At 44.4% G+C, this 23,528-nt stretch overlaps 1 protein-coding gene across 1 annotated transcript in view; it reads left to right on the top strand.

Annotated features, from left to right (window-relative positions):
- Positions 1-23,528, top strand: part of adam19b (ADAM metallopeptidase domain 19b) — a 194,753-nt gene that overhangs the window by 147,650 nt on the left and 23,575 nt on the right. Inside the window, exons 13-17 of the mRNA XM_073067881.1 lie at positions 10,061-10,150; positions 10,756-10,951; positions 12,681-12,789; positions 19,540-19,744; positions 23,113-23,190. Coding sequence (XP_072923982.1) covers positions 10,061-10,150; positions 10,756-10,951; positions 12,681-12,789; positions 19,540-19,744; positions 23,113-23,190 — 678 coding nt within the window. The remainder of the gene's footprint in view (positions 1-10,060; positions 10,151-10,755; positions 10,952-12,680; positions 12,790-19,539; positions 19,745-23,112; positions 23,191-23,528) is intronic.

Raw genomic sequence — 23,528 nt, 5'->3', positions numbered from 1 at the left:
CTTCAGCTGTCCTGAGTCCAAGGTCATATTTGACCCGCATAAGCTGTGATTTGAGCTACCTTATTGGTTTGTGGTGGTATTAAACCAATATTTCTTCAGGACACTGGTGATCCTTCCAGAAACCATGGCACCATGGGAAGCCAGGCAGTAGTGATGGGCTCCTTCGTGTTAGGTTTCCTGGTTTTTCCGTTGGTCCTTTTGAGGGCCTGATTGATTTCCTTCACCTTATAGCCATTCTGTAGGAACATCTTATGTAATCGTCTTATTTCCTCATGGAGACTCTCCGGGTCTGAAATAGTTTTTACATGGTTAATCAAAGTAGAAAGAACTGCTCTACATTGGGAGATGTGATGGTAGCTGTTATTGATGAGGTATAAGTCCGTGTGAGTGAGTTTCTGATAGACACCATGTCCGAGGCTACCATCTGGTTTCTGACATATTAGAATGTCCAGGAATGGAAGGCAACTATTCTTCTCCATCTCCATCATAAATTGAATGTTCAGATGATGGTGGAACTGTTGAAGTGCCTGGAGTCCATGAGGCCATGCTGCAAAGGAGCCATCAATGTGTCTGAAGAAGCATTTGAGGCATAAGGGTGATGGCCTCAGAGCCTCTCCTCAAAGTCCTCCATGTAGAAATTAACAATATCAAGTGGCAAGGGCGATCCCACAGCCACTGCGTGTGTTTGTTCACAGTAGTTCCCGGTATAGAGGAAATATGTTGATGTAAGGGCGTGTTCAAAAAGGTCAATGGTACCCTCATCAAACCTTGACTGAAGGAGGACCAAGCTGTCCCTAATGGGAATTTTCATCAACAGGGACACCATGTTGAAATTAACCATTATGTCCTCTGGGGTCAGCTGGATGTTGGTTATTATATTTATGAAATCTGTTGGATTCGTGATGTGATTTGGGTTACCTGAAGAAATCGGCGGTAGCAGAATATTACATTCGTGATGGCCATAGGATTGACTTTGATGGCACAAAACTACTGTGCCTCACCAATGGCTTTTGGGGCCACCTGGTGAAGCAAGCCATTGAAATAAAAATATAGGAAAAGAATTTTAACAAACCATATAACAATTACAGCACGGAAACAGGCCATCTCGGCCCTTCTAGTTCTACCGACCTGCCCTCAGCCCATAACTCTCCATTCATTTCCTGTCCATATACCTATCCAATTTTACTTTAAATGACAATATCGAACCTGCCTCTACCACTTCTACTGGAAGCTCGTTCCACACAACTACCACTCTCTGAGTAAAGAAGTTCCCCCTCGTGTTACCCCTAAACCTTTGCCCCTTAACTCTCAACTCATGTCCTCTTGTTTGAATCTCCCCTACTCTCAATGCAAAAAGCCTATCCACGTCAACTCGATCTATCCCCCTCATAATTTTAAGTACCTCTATCAAGTCCCCCCTCAACCTTCTACGCTCCAAAGAATAAAGACCTAACTTGTTCAACCTTTCTCTGTAACCTAGGTGCTGAAACCCAGGTAACATTCTAGTAAATCTTCTCTGTACTCTGTCTATTTTGTTGACATCTTTCCTATAATTCGGTGACCAGAAGTGTACACAATACTCCAAATTTGGCCTTACCAATGATTTGTATAATTTTAACATTACATCCCAACTCCTAACCTCAATGCTCTGATTTATAAAGGCCAGCATACCAAAAGCTTTCTTCACCACCCTATCCACATGATATTCTACCTTCAGGGAATTATGCACCATTATTCCTAGATCACTCTGTTCTACTGCATTCTTCAATGCCCTACCATTTACCATGTATGTCCTATTTTGATTAGTCCTACCAAAATGTAGCACCTCACACTTATCAGCATTAAACTGCATCTGCCATCTTTCAGCCCACTCTTCTAACTGGCCTAATTCTCTCTGCAAGCTTTGAAAACCTACTTCATTATCCACATCGCCTCCTATCTTAGTATCATCTGCATACTTACTAATCCAATTTACCACCCCATCATCCAGATCATTAATGTATATGACAAACAACATTGGACCCAATACAGATCCCTGAGGCACACCACTAGTCACCAGCCTCCAACCTGACAAATAGTTATCCACCACTACTCTCTGGCATCTCCCATCCAGCCACTGTTGAATCTATTTTACCACTTCAATATTAATACCTAACGATTGAACCTTCCTAACTAACCTTCCATGTGGAACCTTGTCAAAGGACTTACTGAAGTCCATATAGACAACATCCACTGCTTTACCCTCATCAACTTTCCTAGTAACCTCGTCAAAAAATTCAATAAGATTTGTCAAACATGACCTTCCATGCACAAATCCATGCTGACTGTTCCTAACCAGACCCTGTCTATCCAGATAATTATATATACCATCTCTAAGAATACTTTCCATTAATTTACCCACCACTGACATCAAACTGACAGGCCTATAATTGCTAGGTTTATTCTTAGAACCCTTTTTAAACAATGAAACTACATGAGCAATATGCCAATCCTCCAGCACTCCGTTTCTAATGACATTTGAAATATTTCTGTCAGAGCCCCTGCTATTTCTACGCTAACTTCCCTCAAGGTCCTAGGGAATATCCTGTCAGGACCAGGAGACTTTTATATTCCTTAAAAGCGCCAGTACTTCCTCCTCTTTAATCGTCATAGTTTCCATAACTTCCCTACTTGTTTCCCTTACCTTACACAATTCAATATCCTTCTCCTTAGTGAATTGTTCAAGAAAAGAAATTGTTCAAAATCTCCCCCATCTCTTTCGGCTCCACACATAGCTGTGCACTCCGATTCTCTAAGGGACCAATTTTATCCCTCACTATCCTTTTGCTATTAATATAACTGTAGAAACCCTTTGGATTTATTTTCACCTTACTTGCCAAAGCAACCTCGTATCTTCTTTTAGCTTTTCTAATTTCTTTCTTAAGATTCTTCTTGCATTCTTTATATTCCTCGAGCACCTTATTTACTCCATACTGCCTATATTTATTGTAGATCTCTCTCTTTTTCCTAACCAAGTTTCCAATATCCCTTGAAAACCATGGCTCTCTCAAACTTTTAACTTTTCCTTTCAACCTAACAGGAACATAAAGATTCTGTACCCTCAAAATTTCACCTTTAAATGACCTCCATTTCTCTATTACATCCTTCCCATAAAACAAATTGTCCTAATCCATTCCTTCTAAATCCTTTTGCATCTCCTCAAAGTTAGCCTTTCTCCAATCAAAAATCTCAACCCTGGGTCCAATCCTATTCTCTCCATAATTGTATTGAAACTAATGGCATTGTGATCACAAAGGTGGAGGTCTTGCTCCAAAAAGAACTGGAATTTGATTGTAAGCAAGGTGGGACAACAGAAACCTGATTGGATGAGCACTAACCAATCATGAGGGACTGATGATGGGGATATAATTACCACCAGCTTAGCTATGCCCAGACATCATTCCCGATGAAGATAGCAGAGCTTGTTATAGAAACATCGGTTAAAATCAAAACCCGTACCCAACTAGAAGCCTGAGAAGAGTTTATTTGCTATATACACTAGATCCTTTTTATATATATTTTGATAATAGACTTACTTTGAATTTTGATTTATAAGGCACAAAAAAATTATGTCTGATCTGCTAAGTGGCTCTATTGTTTTCTGGTTTTATTTCAAAATTCCAGCATCTGCAGTTTCTGTTTTACAATGATCTCTTTCAAGAACACCCATCCTTCTTGAAAAACCTCCATCCTTCTGCTTGACAGATGCTTGTTCTCTAATTCTTCCAGCGCTGCTGAGGTTATTGATCTGAAATATTAACTTGCACCCTCCTCACAGATACTGCCTGACCTTCTGAGTATCTCTTGTATGTTTATTTTTTTATTTTATACTAAGTAAATGCAAGTTATTTCTCTCCAAGAGCTTCCCAGACTGTGACACATAACTAGAATGTTCCCACATCATTGATCTAAGCATCATTTTCTTCTTGTGACATCACTGACTTACTGTGGGAATTAGTTCGGATAATGGACATAATTTAAAACTGAACACATCCAGTTGGTAACATTACATTTTTTTGTGATTTTGTACATTTCAGTGTTGATTCCAAGGACTAGGAGTCTTAGTCCAGGCATCCAGTGTCAATGCTGATTTTAGAAAACAAGGTCCACGCTCCCAGATTTTTCGTCTATAAACAGCACTTTCCCCAGATGTAGCAAAACAAACTAATGGGTAGCTTTGGGATTAGATTGATTGCTTCAGTTTAAAAAAATTCCTAGATCCTCTTAAAGGGAACTTGTAGAAACTGTTAGCTTTCAGAAGTGCTGTCTGGATCAGAGAATCTGTGTGGAGTTGGTCTAAGCATGCTCAGCCCACAACAAAAGTATAACATTGACACACTGCCAAGTTAGCCAGAAGTGTCAAAAGCTTTACATTCTTTAAAACACTTGAAATTTCCAATAGTTTGAGGTATTAAAATAACTTGTATATGGTAAAGGAATTTCAGTGCTTAAAAACCTGGGAACACTTTAACACTAATAAATACTTGCATCCCTTTTAAACACCTGCATGCACTTAGAGAATTTGTAAAGGAACAATTCTTTGAAAGATCTGAAAGATAATTTTCCACCTAATGAATTTATTTGAAACTCTTTCTAAATGACCAGACTCTTATTGAAGACTTGTGGCAATTTTATTCAAATCAAGTATCCATGCGACTGACGTGAACTTGGCAAGTGTGAAATATTGGATCGTACAATGCTTCTGGTAATGCTTCTGGTTCACAGCGCCAGCGACCTTCGGTGCTGGCTGTGTGGAGTTTGCATGTTCTCTCTGTGACTGCATGGGTTTCCCCTGGGTGCTCTGGTTACTTCACACATCTCAAAGATTAGTAGGTTGGTAGGTTAATTACTTACTTACTGCTGGTTACCCTGCTGGCATTTAGGGCAGCAATGCAAGTCCTCCATCTCTGGTGGTGTTCAGGGCTTCCTTCATGTCAGTCATGCAAATCCTGGGTGGAGACTCAGGAACGCCATCGCACTCAGATGTAGAGGGATTCTTCATTGCTGTTTCTGTAACAATTTTGCTTTACAGTCAGGGTCCCAAGCTTTCAGCTGAAACCCCAAACCTAGAGGACTGTTGGACCACTCTTAGTCTGGTCTCTACCCTTTAACCTGTTTAGCAAGAGTAACCCTTACCAACAGCCAAAGCATATAGCGCTGACCCCAGCCAACATCGTTCTCTGCATCATTGAGGCATCCAAGCCTCCAATCCATGACAAGGTTGTCCCCTTGGAGTGGTAGGTTAATTGGCCACTATAAATTATCTGCATATGTAGGTCATTGGGTGATAGGAAAACTAGGATAGTGTTGATGGGAATGTGAGACAGGATTGGTCAGAAGGAATGTGGTAAGGGAATTGCACTCAGACCTGGCACAGATTTGAATAATATCTTTCTTTCTCAGAAGAAAATCTGTGAATCACTTAGAGCATTTAGTTTAAGTTCATTATGTCATGTTGAACTTCATGGAGAATTCAGCCCCAGAATAATTCTGCTGCCAGAGGCGAATAGAAATTCCCATGATCTTGTATGCCAAAATTGCCCTGAGTTGTTAGGATAATACTATCACATTTCCCTGTCATTATCCTATAAACGCCAGCCTCTGTGTCTGCGGTAATTTTAACTTATATTTTGTGGATCATTATGGATGCTTTACTGGTGATTTCGATCCAAGAACCAAACTGAAATAGAAACTACCTCAGATTAGCAACAGCCTTCCCCTAACCTGTTCATTCTAGCTATCGTCTCTTCACACTCTCAGTTCCTGTGCAAGGTCCCACCCCAAAATACAAACCGTCTTGTGTTGTGGTAGTTAACGGGTTAATCCTATGCCACTGTGGTAGCCACTCCCACATGGGAAGAGTTCACATATTGTACAAGCAGCGTTATCAATAAAGTTCAGTTCAAGATCCTGCATGCCGGGCTCCTGGTGTGTGCTCTGGACCCTCCCTCAAGGTCGAACACAACATCTTGTTGCCTCTACAGATGCTGCTTGACCTTCTGAGTTCCTCCAGCAGCTTGATTTCTGGCTCTCTCCCAGCATCTGTAGCCACAGGACTGGACTTTGAAGGAAAGTGTAATGGAGGTAGGAGGTCTGTAGAGATCTCACTGAAGCAGATACAAGGACTAAATTTCTTATGTTTTTAACTACCAAATGGACCAAGAGCGTACTCTTTGAAATGATATTTCTGCCATTTTGAGCATGAATTTTCAATGTGAATATGAAGGAGTGAAGGAAAAACATTCTGATAGTTAATAGATAAAATGACAGCAGTGTACACAGTGGGATTCTACAGATGCTGGAAATCTTGAGCAGCTCAGACAAAGTGTTGGAGGAACTCACCAAGTTGGGCAACATCTTTGGAATAAACCATAGGACATTTTGGTCAGAGACCCTTCATCAGGACTTGAAAGGAAGGAGGCAGAAAGCAGAGTATGAAGGTGGGGGGGGGGGGGTGTAGGGAAACCAGCAGTGACAGGTGAGACTTAGGTGAGGGGAAAGGTAGGTGGTTGGTGGAGGAAAGATGAAGTAAGAAGCTGGGAGGGGATAGGGGAAAGAGGTAAAGGGCTGAAGAAGGAGGAATCTGACAGGAGAGAACAATTGACTATGAAGTAAGAAAGAAAGAAGGGAGCTGGAGGGAGATGTTGGGCAGGTGAGGAGAATGGCTAAGAGTGTAACTGGATCAGGGGTTCCCAATTTTTTTTTTAATACTAATACCATTTAGTAGGGAGCCCTTGGACCCCAGGTTGAAAGCCCCTGAACTAGATAGAGGAATGGAAAAAGAAAGAAGAAAGGAGGGTGGATAATTACCAAAGGCTGAAGAAACTGATGTTCATGCCATCAGTTTGGAGGCTACCAGACAGAATATGAGGTGTTGCTCCTCGCTTTAGATTTATTTCCATGTTGACACTGCTTGCAAAGGCAACTTCTATTGCCTGGTCTTCACACACTTTCTAAAGTGATGGCCTCCTTCTTGAACCGTGGTGTTTGTGCCAGGCTTGCTGTCAAAGAAAGAAGCAACTTGCATTTTTATGTAAATACCTTTCATCAACTCGTGAGGCTTCACAGACAATGACGTATATGCTGCCGTAAGGGAGGAAATGTGCCAGCTCTTTTGCATACAGTTCAGTTCTCCTTCGACCCTGAAAAATATCTACCCATATTTTTGATTCAGAATCCTGCAGCAATTTTCAAAAGGGTTAAGTTACTTTGGTTTTGAATGAGCTTGCCTGTATTATGCTGGGCTTTCTGGCCCCTTCCTGAGGCCATTTTGCTGCATGGGAAGACTCTGCTTATAAGCTGAATTATTTTGGTTTTCAAGTTTATACAGTCCACATTTTCTAGCAAATTTCTCTTGAAGTGAACCTTGGCTATACTGAGAAGATCACAGTAATTCCCTTCAGGTTTTAATATTTACATATTGTGCAGGGCTTCTTAACCTTGATTACCATGTATTCTTCAGAGAGAAATTACTTTCTCCAAGGGTTATATGGCACTTCATCAAAAGGTGGAATGGGAGAGCAGGGAAATTCCAGCAATCCTTCACTTTCCTTTGATGCATGATTGAGTAAGAAGGAGGCATCAGAGCAGCCACAGAACAGAATCCCTCTCAAGAGTTAGAGGCAACACAATATGATCCATTTTATCACAACTCAGTTCACTTATTTGGGTGTCAGCATGACTCTCACTTCTGAACCAGGAGATCATACCCTGCTGCAGAGACTTGAATACAAAGTAAAGACCACTGCTCTAATGCAGTACCAATGGAGTGCTGCACAGTCAAAATGCTGTCTTTCAAATGAATTGTTAAACCAAGGCAGATATTAAAGTCGTCATGAAGAACAAGCCCATCTCTCCGGTCTGTTGGTCAATGCGTCACCAGTGCCAATAAAAACAAACTATTTAGTAACTTGTGTTGCTGGGACCCATCTGTGTATGAATTGGCAGATATGTTTGGAGAACAGGGGTCACCTTAACTAACAATGATGCACATTATGTTATTCTAATGTTCTGAATGAATTTTACTTTACTTTGAATTTACTTTTAACTTTGAAATTTGACACTACAAATGGAAGCTCTTTTCCTTATCTGTGATACATGAGCCTGAATTATTAACTACAGTTTTTATTGCTGCCTCTTAAAATGCTCCTGTGACATGGTTAAATCACTATTTACTTACAGTATGTTATACAAATCTAAGTTTGTGATCTTGATTGCTGGCCTACCTTGAGTGAGTTGAGAATAGGGAAGCGGTGCTAAGTTCTGCCTCCTTGCTACATCACTGATATAATATAAGAATGTAAGAAAAAGGAACAGGAGTAGATAATTAGTGTCCTTAGTCTTTTCTGCCAATCATCAAAATATTGACTGATCCAGTAATGACATGAATAATACTTTCCTGTTCTTTCCTTGTACCTTATCGTTCAAATATCAATTTTTGCCTTGACTCTATCTCCAGAGACCTCATGTCCTAACTGCTTAAGGGAAAACATTTCTCCTTATTATTCTCTTAAATGGGGAAACTCTTCATCTGAAACCATGGCCTCAGGTTCTAGATGTCCCTACTAGGGAAAACATGCTCTCAGCATCCATCCTGTCAATCCCCTTAGACTATTAAAGTCTCACTAATATTCTTAGACATCCTCTCATTCATTTAAATCCCTGTAGTGATGGATGCAATACGTTTAACCTTTCATCCTCTTTTCCAGAAACCAACTTACTGAACTTTCTCTGCAATACCTCAAATGCAAACAAGTCTTCCCTTAAATATAAAGACCAATATTATACATGATATCCCTATTAGTTTTAACAGTGCCTACTTTTATATTCCATTCCCCTTGCAGTAAAGACCAATATTCATTTTTTTTCCTAATAGCATTGCCATATTGTGTTTCAAGCATTGGGAGCTCAGATCCTTTGGTTCTGCAACATTTAGTTTTTCAGTCTATTTAAGTAATCATTTTCTTTTTCATGCTTTCTTCCAAAGTGGGTAAATAATCTCATACTTCCCCATATTATACTGCATCTGCCAACTTAATGCCCTCTTATGTTACCCATCTATATTCCTCTGCAGGCTGTTTGCATCTTCCTGACAACTTACCTGTCTTTGTACCAACAGCAGCCTTGGTTCCAGGACAAGAAGCTTTTATTGGTTTTCATTCCTTGCCTACAAAATATGCAGTTCAGTTATCAAGGTCATTATCACAGAGCAGGGCTTCCCAATCTTGTTTATGCCATGAACCCCTACTATTAACCAAGGGGTCTGTGTACCCCAGGCTGGGTATCCTCATCATAGTGTGTGAATAGCTGAGGCCCTAATATTGATAATTGTGACAACCAATAGTTAATAATTACCAGTTCAAAAATGACATAATTAGTTGTTTTCTGATAGTAAGCCACTCCTCTCTTCATACCAATATATCATTCCAAACTCTGTAGTGTAATTCTTCCACTGTGCATTGGATGTGTAGGTCTTTTGTTGGTATTGCTAGTGGTAGTGATACACTTCAAGTCTTTAGTGGGATTATTACTGGTCAACAGCAGTGTATAGCAGTGACAGGGAGCTGGATTCTGAAATCCGGTCACATTGACCGTATTCGATTATTTTGATCTTGCTCACCGATCATGCCTCTTCGACAAAAAAAATCAGACCAATCTCAAGGTCTGTGAAAGGAAAGTTCAACTCAGCCACATTCAAACAAAACAACCTCACCATTAAACCAAACCCAGCAATTCCACGTTTCCCAAAAATAAAACTTTCTATAGAGCACACTTAAATTCACAAAAACGTGTATTCATGGAGAAATGAGGACCTGGTCAATGGCTGGGACACAGAGAGGAATAATGCCCGATTGAGGGTTGCAGACTGATTAGTTCTGTTCAAGAATAGGACTATGGAGCTCATTCTAAATCTCTTCATGACTTAAAATAAACCTCTCTAATCTATGTGGCGTGTCTCAGCAACATATGTTTAAGTATGTGTTGCTATTGTTGTTCTTCATAGCTTGTACTTGTTTTTCAGGAATGTACCAACATTTGTTGTAATGCTAATAACTGCACTCTGAAGGTAAATGCAGAATGCGCTCATGGGATCTGCTGTCATAATTGCAAGGTTAGAACCCATTATCTTTCATTTGTACAATTTATTTGCATCTGATGTTTTGCATATGTCCAGTAATTCACCATTAGATAGAAATTTTCTGGGCTACTGAAAATAAAACCTGCTGGGAGCCACTGTATTCTTATGAGGAAAGGAACTGGCAGAGCTTGTATTCAGGGACTGAAAGTCAGTGCAGCTCCATGTAACCTTGCAAACTCCCGACTGCATAAATTCAGCATGTTTACCAAGATGAGCCCAGTAACTAATATACTGCACTAAAGCAGGCAAAGCTTATTAACCTTTCTCATAGACTGGCTTGAATACTGAACTATTTGGCTCACTGGACTAAAACTCTCTGACGGTTGGCATACACTGTTAGAGCTTCCTGAGTGATGGTTCTTCAGACTTCTCACCCTTCAGTGAAGGAATGGAGAGAGAAAAAAACAAATAATCATGGTTTACCAAGAGTCCTCATTCAGGTGTAAAGAACCTGTGGTAAACACACGAGGACTCCTAGATGAATCTAGACCTACATTCTGTTGAAATTGACTTGTGACTTCCAAAGGTATTACAAGATAGCTCTCACTCATGTTGTGGCAAATTTTCTCTTCCTCTAGTTGAAGAGCTCTGGCACAGTGTGCAGGAAGTCATCGGGACCATGTGACCTACCTGAGTACTGTTCTGGCACCTCGGAATTTTGTCCAGCCAACTTTTACCAAATGGACGGGGTCAGCTGTGATGGAGGTCAGGCTTATTGCTACAATGGGATGTGCCTGACTTATGAAAACCAGTGTGTGCTGCTTTGGGGTGCTGGTAAGATCAAAGGGAAGTCTCCGTGACCCTGCTTTCAGTTTTGGTGTTCTGTTTGTTTTCTATATTAAGAAAGTTTTGGGAAAGGTGGTGGTGGTGGTGGATTGGAGTTGGTCAAAAAATCAGCTGACTTGTAGTCTATGTTGGAAGGGGTGTATTGTAAATGACAGATGAAGCACTGAAAGAACTTGAATTTGTAAAGCCCTTTGTACAGCAACAAGATTTCCTGAAGAGCTCTTTAGCTAAATAAGAGGATTCATTTGTAACCTGGGTAATTGCAATAACTACTTTGTACACAGCAAAGACTTGGCAACAAAGTAGAAAAGATTATGTCTTTATTAATGGAAGATGCTGACTGCAGGACTAATATTGATGGGGGCAACCAAACCAGGGAAAGAAGCCTTACTACACGAGATCATGAATGGTAGTGGAATGCGGGGAGGAGTCTCCTCGATGATGGCGGGGCCCAGCATGTGATTTTGAAAGTGAGGAATAAAGCATTCACAATCATGTTCAAACAGAAATGTCAAATAGAGATCTATTTAAGCTTTGTTCTGACAACCTCACCCTCAGAAAAGCGATACTCCAGCTAAATTGATTAATTCTGTGTAATATCAAGAAATGCTTGAAAGCACCAGATACAGTGAAGGCTACAGGCCAACACATCAGCTGCAATATTGAAGACTAGCTGTTCCTCCAGCCAAGCTGTTCCAGTACAGTTACAGAACTAGCATCAACCCAACAATGTGGAAATATGATCTGTGCATAAAAAGAATTTTAAATCCAATTTACCTAAGGTCTGCTCTCAATAGTCAGCATAGTTACTGTATTTGTTGATAGTGCTATCAAGCAACACTTAAGCACCAGTAACGTATTAATGTTTTAGTTTGAGTTTCACTCATCACCTCAGCCTCGGACCAAATATTAACCAAAGAGCAGAATTCCAGAAATGAGATGAGATCAACTGCTTTTGAAATCAAAGGCAACATTTGACTGAGTATGGCATCAAGGTCCCAAGGAGAATTGTGGTCAATGGGCATCAAAGAAAATCATCTAATGCTTGGAGTTATATTTTGCATGGAGGAAGTTTGCTGTGGCTCTCAGACCTGACCTGCAGGGAATCCTAAGAGCATTGTGTCAGCTCCAATTATTTTAACTGCTTCTTCAATAACATTCCTTCCACTGTAAATTGGGGATGTTTGCTGATGACTGCACAATGTTCATTCCCATTTGCTCCCATAGTGGAGCAAAAACAAGTTGCTGGAGGAACTCAGCAGGTCAGCAGCACCTGTAGATGCAGAGGGGTGGTTAATGTTCTGCATCGGGACATTGCTCCCACAGATGCTGTTTGACTCATTGACTTCCACCAGCTCTTTGTTCCTCACCCCATATTCCAGCATTTGCAGGCTCTTGTGTCTCCTTAAACAGGAAGGTTACCCATGCCTGCTGGAAGCTAGATTGCAGTGAGGTGTTAGCTCAGATTACAGGTTAGTCCATCTGCACATGACCAATGTAGAAATGTACAGTGGTTCCGACATTTATTGACTTTGCTTCAATATTTTGGTATATCAACATATCAACAAGAAAGTTGTTGATAGTTGCAAGTTAGTTTAAAATTACTATCTTAAACTTTGAATGTCATTGCTACTTGTTAAAAGTTTTCTGGCATTTCCTGTTGATGGTTTTGAGTGAGGTCCTACTCCCCAATTGATCATCTTCTCTGCTGTTTCAGGAGCTCGAGTTGCTCCAACAAAATGTTTTGAAAGCGTGAATGTTGCTGGGGATACCTATGGCAACTGTGGCAAAGATCATCGGGGAAATTACCGCAAGTGTGACACGAGGTATGAAGGCACCTGCATTCGTTAGTCTATTTCCAGTTGTATTTGATTCATCTTATGTAGAGCAGCAGAGAGGCTGGGAGGGGAAGAGCAAGTAACCTGGTAATTGTTTGTTAATTGTTTGGTAAACTACCAAACAATTTTGCTTATTTTTTATTTGTTGCCTGTCTAATGTTGCCAAAGATTAATTTAATGGAGAAGAGAGAGAGAAACTATTTTCTTTGTATACCTGCTCATTCTTAGCATATTCCAAAAGACTAAACAACCAATAAAGTTCTTCAGTCATCATTGCTATTAAGAAAATATAATAGACACAAGCTCCCACAGATGGAATTGGCCAGATAACTTGTATTTTGTTCAGTAATAGCTGAGGGAGAAATATTAGTGGGATCCAGGGAGAACAGTGCAATCGAGTCTTCATCACATATGAAAGTGAGCACAGCTTTATCCGGGGTGGAGGATGTCTCATGAATTATAATTTTGCAAACAAGTAACCAAGAGAGGTCTGGACAGTAGATGTAGTGTGTACGGACTTCAGCAATGGCTTTGGTAAGGTTCTCCATGATAAACTGATATGGAAAGTGATGCACCATCAATAACTCTCGGAGACGGGAGGCAAACGATAGGCTTTTATTAGCAGCAAGAGACCACCACACAACATCCTGGTGACTGAGGGAGGAGTAGTGCCTCCAATTGCCTTTATACAGGGGTCTGTGGGAGGAGCCACAGGAGCAGTCAGCGGGGGGGGGGGGGGGGGGGGGGGTGCCAGACAGGTATATGTAGTTCACCACATTCACCCCCCTCCCTTTGTTTTAAAAGAGAGTCCCCATGGAGCGAAGTTTCTTACAAGTATATTTACAGGTTAAGTCTATCAGGTGGTCGAATCTGTCGCTGCGATCTACGTAGCACCGGCTGTGATTGCACAGGTGCCGGTGATGATTGCACCGGAGACGGTGGTTGTGCTGGCTCTGGCCTGACTTGAGGTGCCAGCCCATTAGGCGTCAGTGATCCCTCATGCGTGTGCATGGCGCCCGGTATGGGAGTATCGTGAGGAGTCTGTGTAGGGCTTGGTGTGCACGGTGTCAGGTGGCTATACACCTCGGTGGGTACAGGGTTCATAGTTACCGTGGAGTGTTCGGGGTAGTGGTCTGTTGCTCCTGCGGGTGCCCGGTCGCGGACGGAGACCATGTCCTCCTGCCCATCAGGTAAGACCACGTAGGCATACTGGGGGTTCGCATGAAGTAGGTGAACCCTCTCGACCAGCGGGGAGTATTTATTGCTCCTCGCATGTTTCCGGAGCAGCACTGGCCCTGGGGACGTCAGCCAAGCCGGTAGGGTGGTCCCAGTGGCAGACTTCCTGGGAAAAGTAAAGAGGTGCTCATGAGGGGTGGCATTGGTGGACGTACACAACAGGGAGTGGATAGAGTGGAGTGCCTCGGGGAGGACCTCCTGCCAGCGAGAGACTGGCAACCCCTTTGACTTAAGGGCTAAAAGTGTGGCCTTCCACACAGTGGCATTCTCCCTCTCCACCTGTCCATTTCCCAGGGGATTATAGCTTGTGGTCCGACTAGTAGCAATGCCCCAAGCCAGCAGGTACTGGCGCAGCTCGTCACTCATAAAGGAGGACCCTCTATTACTGTGGATATAGCAGGGATATCCGAACAGAGTGAAGAGCTGGCGCAGGGCTTTTATGACGGATGTGGCAGTGGTATCGGGGCAGGGGATGGCAAAGGGAAACCGTGAGTACTCGTTGATAATGTTGAGAAAGTAGACATTGCGGTCGGTGGAGGGAAGGGGGCCCTTAAAGTCGACACTCAGTCGCTCAAAGGGGCGGGTGGCCTTGATAAGTTGCGCCTTTTCAGGACGGTAGAAGTGCGGTTTGTACTCAGCGCAGACTTGACAGTCCCTGGTCATCGTCCTGATGTCCTCAAGGGAGTAAGGCAGGTTCTGGGCTTTCACGAAATGGTAAAATTGGGTGACCCCCAGGTGGCAAAGATCTGCATTGAGGGCATATAGCTGGTCGAGCTGTGCGCTAGCACACGCTCCCCGGGATAGGGCATCAGGGGGCTCATTGAGCCTTCCAGGCTGGTACAGGATATCATAGTTGTAGGTGGAGAGTTCTATTCTCCACCGCAAAATTTTATCATTTTTGATTTTGCCCCGCTGTTGGTTGCTGAACATGAACGCAACTGAGCGCTGGTCGGTCAGCAAGGTGAACCTTTTGCCGGCGAGATAATCCCTCCAGTGCCTAATAGCTTCCACTATGGCCTGGGCTTCTTTCTCCACCGCGGAGTGCCGAATTTCGGGGCCTTGAAGGATACGGGAGAAGAATGCTACCGGCCTTCCTGCCTGATTGAGGGTAGCAGCCAGCACGAAGTCGGAGGCGTCACTCTCTACTTGGAAGGGAATGGTCTTGTCCACCGCATGCATCGTTGCTTTGGCAATGTCCCCTTTAATGCGGCTGAAGGCCATGCGGGCCTTGGCTGAGCGGGGAAATGCAGTGGACTTGACCAGGGACCGGGCCTTGTCTGCGTAATGAGGGACCTATTGGGCGTAATAGGAAAAGAAGCCCAGGCACCGTCTGAGGACTCTGAGGGTGGTGGGAAGAGGGAGTTCTAACAGGGGGAGCATACGGTCGGGATCAGGGCCAATGACCCCGTTCTCCACGACATACCCAAGGATAGTGAGTCGGGTGGTTCCGACACACACTTGTCCCTGTTATAGGTAAGGTTCAGAGCTTTGGCCACTTGGAAAGATCGTTGGAGATTGGTGTTGTGATCCGGCCAGTCGTGACCGCAGATGGTGATGTTATCCAGATATGGAAATGTGGCCTTCAGTTGGCACTGGTCCACCATCCGGTCCATTTCCCTCTGGAAGATAGAGACACCATTCGTGACACCGAAGGGGACGCGCAGGAAGTGATAGAGCCTGCCGCCCGCCTCGAAGGTGGTGTAGGGGCGGTCCTCCGGGCGGATGGGGAGCTGGTGGTAAGCGGATTTCAGATCTATGATCGAGTACACCTTGTACTGAGCTATCTGATTGACCATATCCGTGATGCGGGGCAGGGGGTACGCGTCAAGCTGCGTGAACCTATTGATGGTCTGGCTATAGTCCACGACCATCCTATTTTTCTGCCCGGTCTGAACAACAACCACCTGGGCCCTCCAAGGACTTGTGCTTGGCTCAATGATCCCCTCCCTGAGCAGCCGCTGCACCTCCGACTGAATGAAGGCCCTGTCCCCCGCGCTGTACCTCCTGCTTTTAGTTGCCACAGGTTTACAGTCGGGCGTCAGGTTGGCGAACAGCGATGGGGGAGGGATCTTGAGGGTGGAGAGGCTGCAATTGGTGTCAGTAGCACAGCTATCGGCATGGTGCTGGGTGCAATGTGTGGGTCGGTGTGTGTGGGGTCAGTAGCTGGGTATATGATGAAGTCCCACAAAACTGAGGATTCCTGACAGCGAGTGGTGAGAGGGGCCCGTCAGACGCCATTGTCACACTTTTTAGGTGGCTCTGGAAGTCCAGCCCCAACAGCACAGGCGTGCGCAGTTGAGGCATGACCAGAAGCGCAAAGTCCCGATATTCTGTGCCCTGCACCACCAATGTCGCTACACAACCCCCCTGGATGTCTGTGGAATGTGACCCAGAAGCCATGGTGACCCTCTGGCTTACCGGCTGTGTCACGAGTCCGCAGCGTTGCCCCGTGTCCGGGTGAATAAAACTCTCAGTGCTGCCCGTGTCAAACAGGCAGCTAGTCCTGTGCCCCTCCACCAGGATGTCCATCATTGACCTTGCAAGCTGGTGTGGGGCGCTTTGGTCGAGGGTTACGGAGGCCAGAGTTGGATCGCCGTCTTGGTTCCCGGTAAGCACCCGTGGGTTGGAGGTGGGGTGAGGTGGCGCCGACAAAGATGGCCGCCCCCATACCTCGCACGCAGCGCTGCTCGACCCCGCTCGTGGTTTAGACTTACAGACCTTGGCGAAATGGCTCTTCTTTCCGCAGCTGGTGCAGGTAGCTTCTCAGGCCGGGCAGCATTTTCGGGGGTGCTTTTCGAGTCCGCAGAAGTAACACTGTGCGGACTCGTGAGTGGCAGCAGCTGTGGTCGCTTCGCCGGAGGGTTGCGGGGAGTTCATGGACTTACGAGTGGCGGCAGCTGAGGTCGATTGGCCGGGTGGCGGGATCTGCAGCGTCCAAGGGGCCGGCGGGAGATCGCGCGGCTGATCAGCATCAGCGTTGTGCAGAGCAACCTCCAGCGTGTCGGCCAGCTCAATCGCCGAGCGTAAGGTAAGGTTGGCATTTTCCAGCAGCCACTGGTGCACGTACACTGACCTGATCCCCGTAACGAAGGCGTCTCGTACCAGGAGGTCCGCATGCTGTTCCGCCATCAGTCGCCTGCAGTCGCAGGCCAGCACGAGTGTCTGTAGGGCCCGGACAAACTCAGCGCTTGACTCTCCGGCCCGCTGCCGCCGCATCACTAAGCAATGTCTTGCGTAGACGGTGTTCACCGGCCGCAGGTACTGTCTTTTGAGGGCGTCCAGTGCGCCTTGGTAGGTCAGCAGGTCCCTGTTAAGGGAGTATACCTATGGACTGATCTGGAAAGGAGGATTTTGTGCATGATAACAGGCTCAGTCACGGGAATCTCTTCCAAGTACGATTGGAAGCATGCAAGCCAGAGTTCAAAGGCAAGAGCTGCTTCTGGGGCTTGAGGATCAATGTCCAATTTTTCCAGATGTAAAATACTTTCCATGTTTTAAAATTCCAGCTAATAAAAGTGATGCACCATCAATAACTCTTGGAGACGTGAGGCAAGAGATAGGCTTTTATTGGCTGGAAGAAAGCACTGTCAGCAGCAAGCGACCACCACACAACATCCTGGAAACTGAGGGAGGAGCAGTGCCTCCAATCGCCTTTATACCGGGGTCTGTGGGAGGAGCCACAGGAGCAGTCAGCAGGGGGGGTGTGTCCAGACAGGTATATGTAGTTCACCACAGAAAGTTAGATCAGGTGGGGTCCAGGGAGAGCTTGCTAATTGGATACACGATTGGCTCAGTAGCAGATGGTGAAGGTGATAAACAACCTGGAGGCCCTGAACAGTTTCAGGCCTTTGGGATCAGTGCTGGGCCCTTTGTTATTTGTCAGCCAAAACAGTGATTCGAATGAGAATGTACAAGGCGTGGTTAGTATGTTTGGAGAATACATAAAATTAGTGGTGCCATAGACAGTGAAGAAGGTTATCAAGACTTACATGAGATCTTGATCAGTTGGGAAAATCGGCCAAGTAATGGCAAATGAAGTTAAACTCAGAGTGCAAGATGTTACATTCTAAGAAGACAAATCAGGGTAAGATTTTCACAGTGTACATTTGGGCTTTGTGAGGTGTTGGAGTTCAGGTACATGGCTCCCTGAAAGTGGAGTTACAGGTAGATAGGGTGATAAAGAAGGATTTTGGTAAGCTGCCTTCATCAGCCTGAGTTTCGAAAGGGTACTGAGTATAGAAAAAGAACTGATATATTCCAGTTGTAAAAGTTGTTGGTGAGGCCACATTTGGAATATTGTGTTCTGTGTTGGTCACTCTTCCGTAGGAGAGCTGTCATTCACCCGGAAAGAGTGCATAAAAGATTTACAGTGATGCTGCTGGGATGTGAGGGACTGAGTTTCAGAGAGATGTTGAGCAGGGTAGGACTTTATTTATTGGAGTGCGGGAGAATAAGGGATGATTTTATAGGACACGAGGGGCATAGGTATGGTGACTGCACAGTCTTTCCCCTAGGGCTAGGGTATCAAGAACTAGGTTTAATATAAGAAGGGAGAGATTTGATAGGAACCTGAGGGTAACTTCTTCACCCGGGGGTGATCCATATATGGAATAAGCTGTCAGAGGAAGTGGGTCAGGCAGGTACATTAACAACATCTTATAAAGCCCTTGTACAGGTACATGGATTTGAAAGACTTATATGGAAAATGGGCTAAGCGAGGGCAGTTTAGATAGGAATCTTGTTTGGCATGGATCAGTTGGGTCACATGGCATGTTTTTATGCTGTCTTATTGTTTGACTCTAGGAGCTGGTTATGGTTTAGCAATTCATTCTGAAGTATAGTACTTACTCAGTATTGAACAAAACTTTGTCGAGAATTTTAGTTATATCTTTGGAGCAAAACATCTCATGATCTTCTGACAAAGTTCAGAGTGTTACCATTCAACCACACTGACATGTTAGCACAGGTGCTCCTTGTGTTATGCCCCTTCAGGTTACGGAAATTCGCCCTTACCAAATTCACAAATAACTTAAAAATTTGAGATGTGTAATAAAATTTTCTCTTAAGGAACCTGTGTGAGTAAAAAGTAAAATCAACATAATTTATTTTCAGCCTGTGTTTCTTGATGCATGCACAGATGATGTGAGTAAGCATCATGAAAAGTTAAGTTTCTTGGAATGCAAACCCCCAATAATTTGGGCTACCTGCAAATAAAACAAAGTGTGGTCACGGGGTAATAAAATAGCTGCGGCAAACACTTCAAAATTGAAATTCTGTGATTAACTCTACATTATGAGATCTAGATGCATGGAGTCATAGGCTGAAGATGACAGGCTGAAGACAGGATGAATATTTGGTATCATACATACTGTCGGTCAATAACAAAGATCAGTATCATTTTAGTCAACATAGTCTTTGTGGTCAAATGGGCTTGTTCCCCTGCTATATCCCTCCTGGGTTTCTCAGAATTGGTTTAATATTTATGTTTTTCTGTTTTTAAAGGAATGCCAAGTGCGGGAAAATACAGTGTCAAAGTGATGCTAAGAAGCCGCTTGGGACAAATGCTGTTGCCATAGACACCACTATAGTGGCAAATGGGAAGAGGGTGCAGTGCAGGGGAACCCATGTGTACACAACTCCCGAGCTGGAAGGGGACATGTTGGATCCAGGACTGGTCATGACTGGAACAAAGTGCACTGACAACCATGTAAGTTGCTCTGCTAGGAGAAATAAAAGGGTGTGAGGTATGATTGGACTGAGTCAAAATGGACATATCTAATTGACTTTGAAACAGCAGATGCTGTTAGTTCATGCAGAGACACTGCAGGTATCAAGGACTTCAAACAGAATTTTGGCCTTTAATAAAAATGGGACAGTGTGTCAAAGTAGGAAAGTCTCGCTATAACCGGTGAGAGCACATCTGCAGTTCAGTTGAATTCCATTGGTGCTCAGAAGAGTGAGAGGCCAATTTACTGCAATATCTAATGTCAAATATCTGAGATTCTGTGGGGGTTGAAAGAATGGATGTTGAGAGTTTCCCCTTGTGTAGACAATCTAGAACTAGGGGACGTAGTTTAAGGATGTAGCCCATAGCAGACAGGATTAGGAAAGAATTTATTTTCTCAGATTGTCACACATCTTTTGGAATTCTTTACTTCAAAGAGCAGTGATTCACTGAGTATATTCAAGAAGACACAACAGACTGCAGTCTGGAGCAACAGCTGTGTCAGGAACTTAATAGATTGAGCAGCATTTGTGGAATATTAATAGTTAATGTTTTAGGTCAAGACCTTGTGTCAGGATGAAGGGGAAGAAAGGTGGCCAAATTATCAAGACTGGGCTAGTAACCAAAAACATTGGCCATCCTGTCTACCTCCACAGATGCTGCCTGACCTGCTGAGTTCCTCCAGCAGTATGTTTTTGACCCAGTCATTCTAGGTTTCAAAGGTACATTTAATGTAAGAGAGATGTAGAATCAAAGAAACATAGAAAACCTATCGCACAATACAGGCCCTTCGGCCCACAAAGTTGTGCTGAACATGTCCCTACCTCAGAAATTACTAGGCTTACCTATAGCCCTCTATCTTACTAAGCTCCATGTACCTATCTAAAAGCCTCTTAAGAGGCCTTATCGTATCCGCCTCCACCACCGTTGCCGGCAGCCCATTCAATGCACTCACCACTCTCTGAGTAAAAAACTTATCCCTGTCATTGCCTCTGTACCTACGCCCCAGCGCTTTAAACCTGTGCCCTCTTGTGGCAACCATTTCAGTCCTGGGAAAAAGCCTCTGACTGTCCACACAATCAATGCCTCTCATCATCTTATACACCTCTATCAGGTCACCTCTCATCCTCTGTCAGTCCAAGGGGAAACAGCTGAGTTCACTCAACCTGTTTTCATAAGCCATGCTCCCCAATCCAGGCAACATCCTTGTAAATCTCCCCTGCACACTTTCTATGCCTTCACATCCTTCCTGTAGTGAGGGGACCAGAACTGAGCTCAGTACTCTGACCAATATACATCCTGAAAGGCCATGAAAACGGAGTGCCCTCAAAGAATGAATGACAGTTAAATGTTAGAACCCCAAAGTCCCCCTTCGCTCCCCTCCCTCCCGTGTGTAAGTGGCAGCAAGCAAGAATCCCCCCCCACCACCGGCAAAAAAGGCATCGGCCCCCACCACCGAGCACTCAAGCATGAGCGAAGCAACAGCAAAGACACGGACTTGCAGTTACCCGCAGAGGCTACACTGTTCACCCGGCATTCGACAAACCACAGGCTCTCTCTCTCTCCCAGTAAGGGAGAAAGAGGTGTCTCTGTTTCACAGCGAGAGGGGAAACATAAAAAATCAACTTGCTGGTTCACAATGTTAAAAGTCTGTTGCGCCACTTTTTCAGAGCTCTGTGCCCAAAGATTTCAGATCTCTGGGCATACAGCCTTAGATCTTCCATCTCCTCTGACACACAACGGTCTTCTGCTCGGACACTGACCTCTGATCTCCCCCCGTCATCCCTCTAGCATTGACAATGGCTGCAGACGTGGCTTAGGTGTTTATCAGCAGCTGGGTTGTTCGGTTTGGCACTCCATCTGATATTTCCTCTGACTGCGATACCCAATTCATATCGGACCTCTCCCCAGAACCTTGGCATTAGGATACATCACACCGTGATTTATCTCCTGCTGTCCAATAGCCTATGCGAGCAGTTTTACCGCTCCTTAAAGGCTGCTCTGAGGGCTTCCCAGATCGATGAGTGTTGGCACCATTGTCTCCCATGAGTCCTGCTGGGGCTCAGAACTGCTCCAAAGGAGGACCTACAGTTGTCTGTGGCTAGGTTGGTATACGGGCAGCTTTTACGAGTGCCAGATGATGTCATTCCTGACTCCAGGACTGTCCGGTCGGAACCTCAATAGCGTTTCACCCTCTTCAGTAAATTCAATTCCTTTTCACCTATTCCTACCTCCCATCATGGTGTATGGCACGCTTTTGTTCCTGTTGACCTACAGTCAGCCTCATTTGTTTTCATCCTCCACGATGCACGCCAACATCCCCTTATGCCCCCTCATGATACCTGTTCTGTGCTTTGGGGCAGGAAGAAAAGACTTTTATCATAGATAAGAGGGGTAAACCTGAACATATTTCAGTAGATCACCTTAAACTGGCCCACCCAAGATTTGAAGTATTCTGCTGTCATGCGCTTGGTGTCATGACATGACCATGAGCATGCCAACACGTTCTGGAAGAGCCAGAGGCACCTGCCGTACCTCCGCCCATGGAACCCAGGACCCGAGCCGGGCTGCTCATCTGAGCTCCAGAGGGGCTCACAATGCCAGTTTTGGTGAACTCTAGGGTGTGCCTGTGTCAGATTTCGTAATTAGGAGAAACATACATAGTTCACAACCACAGACGTTGAGTTGGGGTTTTGCTTTAAGAGACTGGTCTGACTTGATGTTATTATGTAAAAGGTTTTTCAGCACGCTTTTGTGGTGTAGGTTTTGGAGTTTAATGACGTGTTATGGGTTTCATTAAACATAAAATGCCTCACTTTGTTTTATTGTGGAGACCTACAGAACCACTGTAGTCTCAGTGCTGACTGTATCTCCACAAAGGACATGGTAGCACTGGAGATGGGGAGGGGTGGTGGTGTTCACTAACGAGGAGAGAATGGAGAGCCTAGGTGTGTTTTCTCTCGAGTGAAGAAGGCTAAGAGGGAACATGATTAAGGTATATAAAATTATGTGAGGTATTGGATGGGTAGACTGCAAGAAACTTTAATATCAGAAGACCTAAATGTAAGGTTTCGAGGGGATCTGAAGGTGTCCTTTTTCACCCAGTGGAGAGTACCTGAGAGAGGTGGAAGCAGTTGCTGACACCATTCTGTAAGTGTGTGGACGATGGCTAGAAGTTGGGATTGATATGGATGGGTGCACAGTGGTCAGTGCAGATGTAGATGGGTCAAATGGCCTGATTTTGTGCTATGAGGTGGTTAGGTTGAAGATTTCCAGGATTTTAACCTGGTTCATCTATGTAAGAGCAAATGGCTATTTTCCCTTTGCTTATGGGTTCTTTGTTCCAACAGATCTGTTTTGAAGGACGGTGTCAGAATGCTTCCTTCCTGGCTGCTGATGAGTGTGCTGCAAAATGCCACAATCACGGGGTAAGTGTGAAACACATCTGGGTTCAACACCACCTATCGGTAATCAAGGAACTTGGGAGTGAGCTGTGAGTTGCATTGTATTATTGAGTTTGGGTCTCAATGTTAATAATTAGTGAAACACCTATAGACACCACAAACTCCTGCAGTGCCTCAGTCACGTGATTTGAAGTGAGTCACAGAGCAACACAGCACAGAGCCAGACCCTACGGCCCAACCTGACTGTGCTGACCAAACTGCCTGCCTGAACTAGTCCCACTTGCATGTTTGTCCCAAAGCGTGATGCTTTGACAGCTCAGGTGTCAAATCTGGCTTCCTCTGTAAGGAGTCTCCGTAGTCCT

The sequence above is a fragment of the Hemitrygon akajei genome, chromosome 15 (genome assembly GCF_048418815.1).
Source record: "Hemitrygon akajei chromosome 15, sHemAka1.3, whole genome shotgun sequence".
Classification (NCBI taxonomy): domain Eukaryota; kingdom Metazoa; phylum Chordata; class Chondrichthyes; order Myliobatiformes; family Dasyatidae; genus Hemitrygon; species Hemitrygon akajei.
This window is presented reverse-complemented; position numbering and strand designations above follow the sequence as displayed.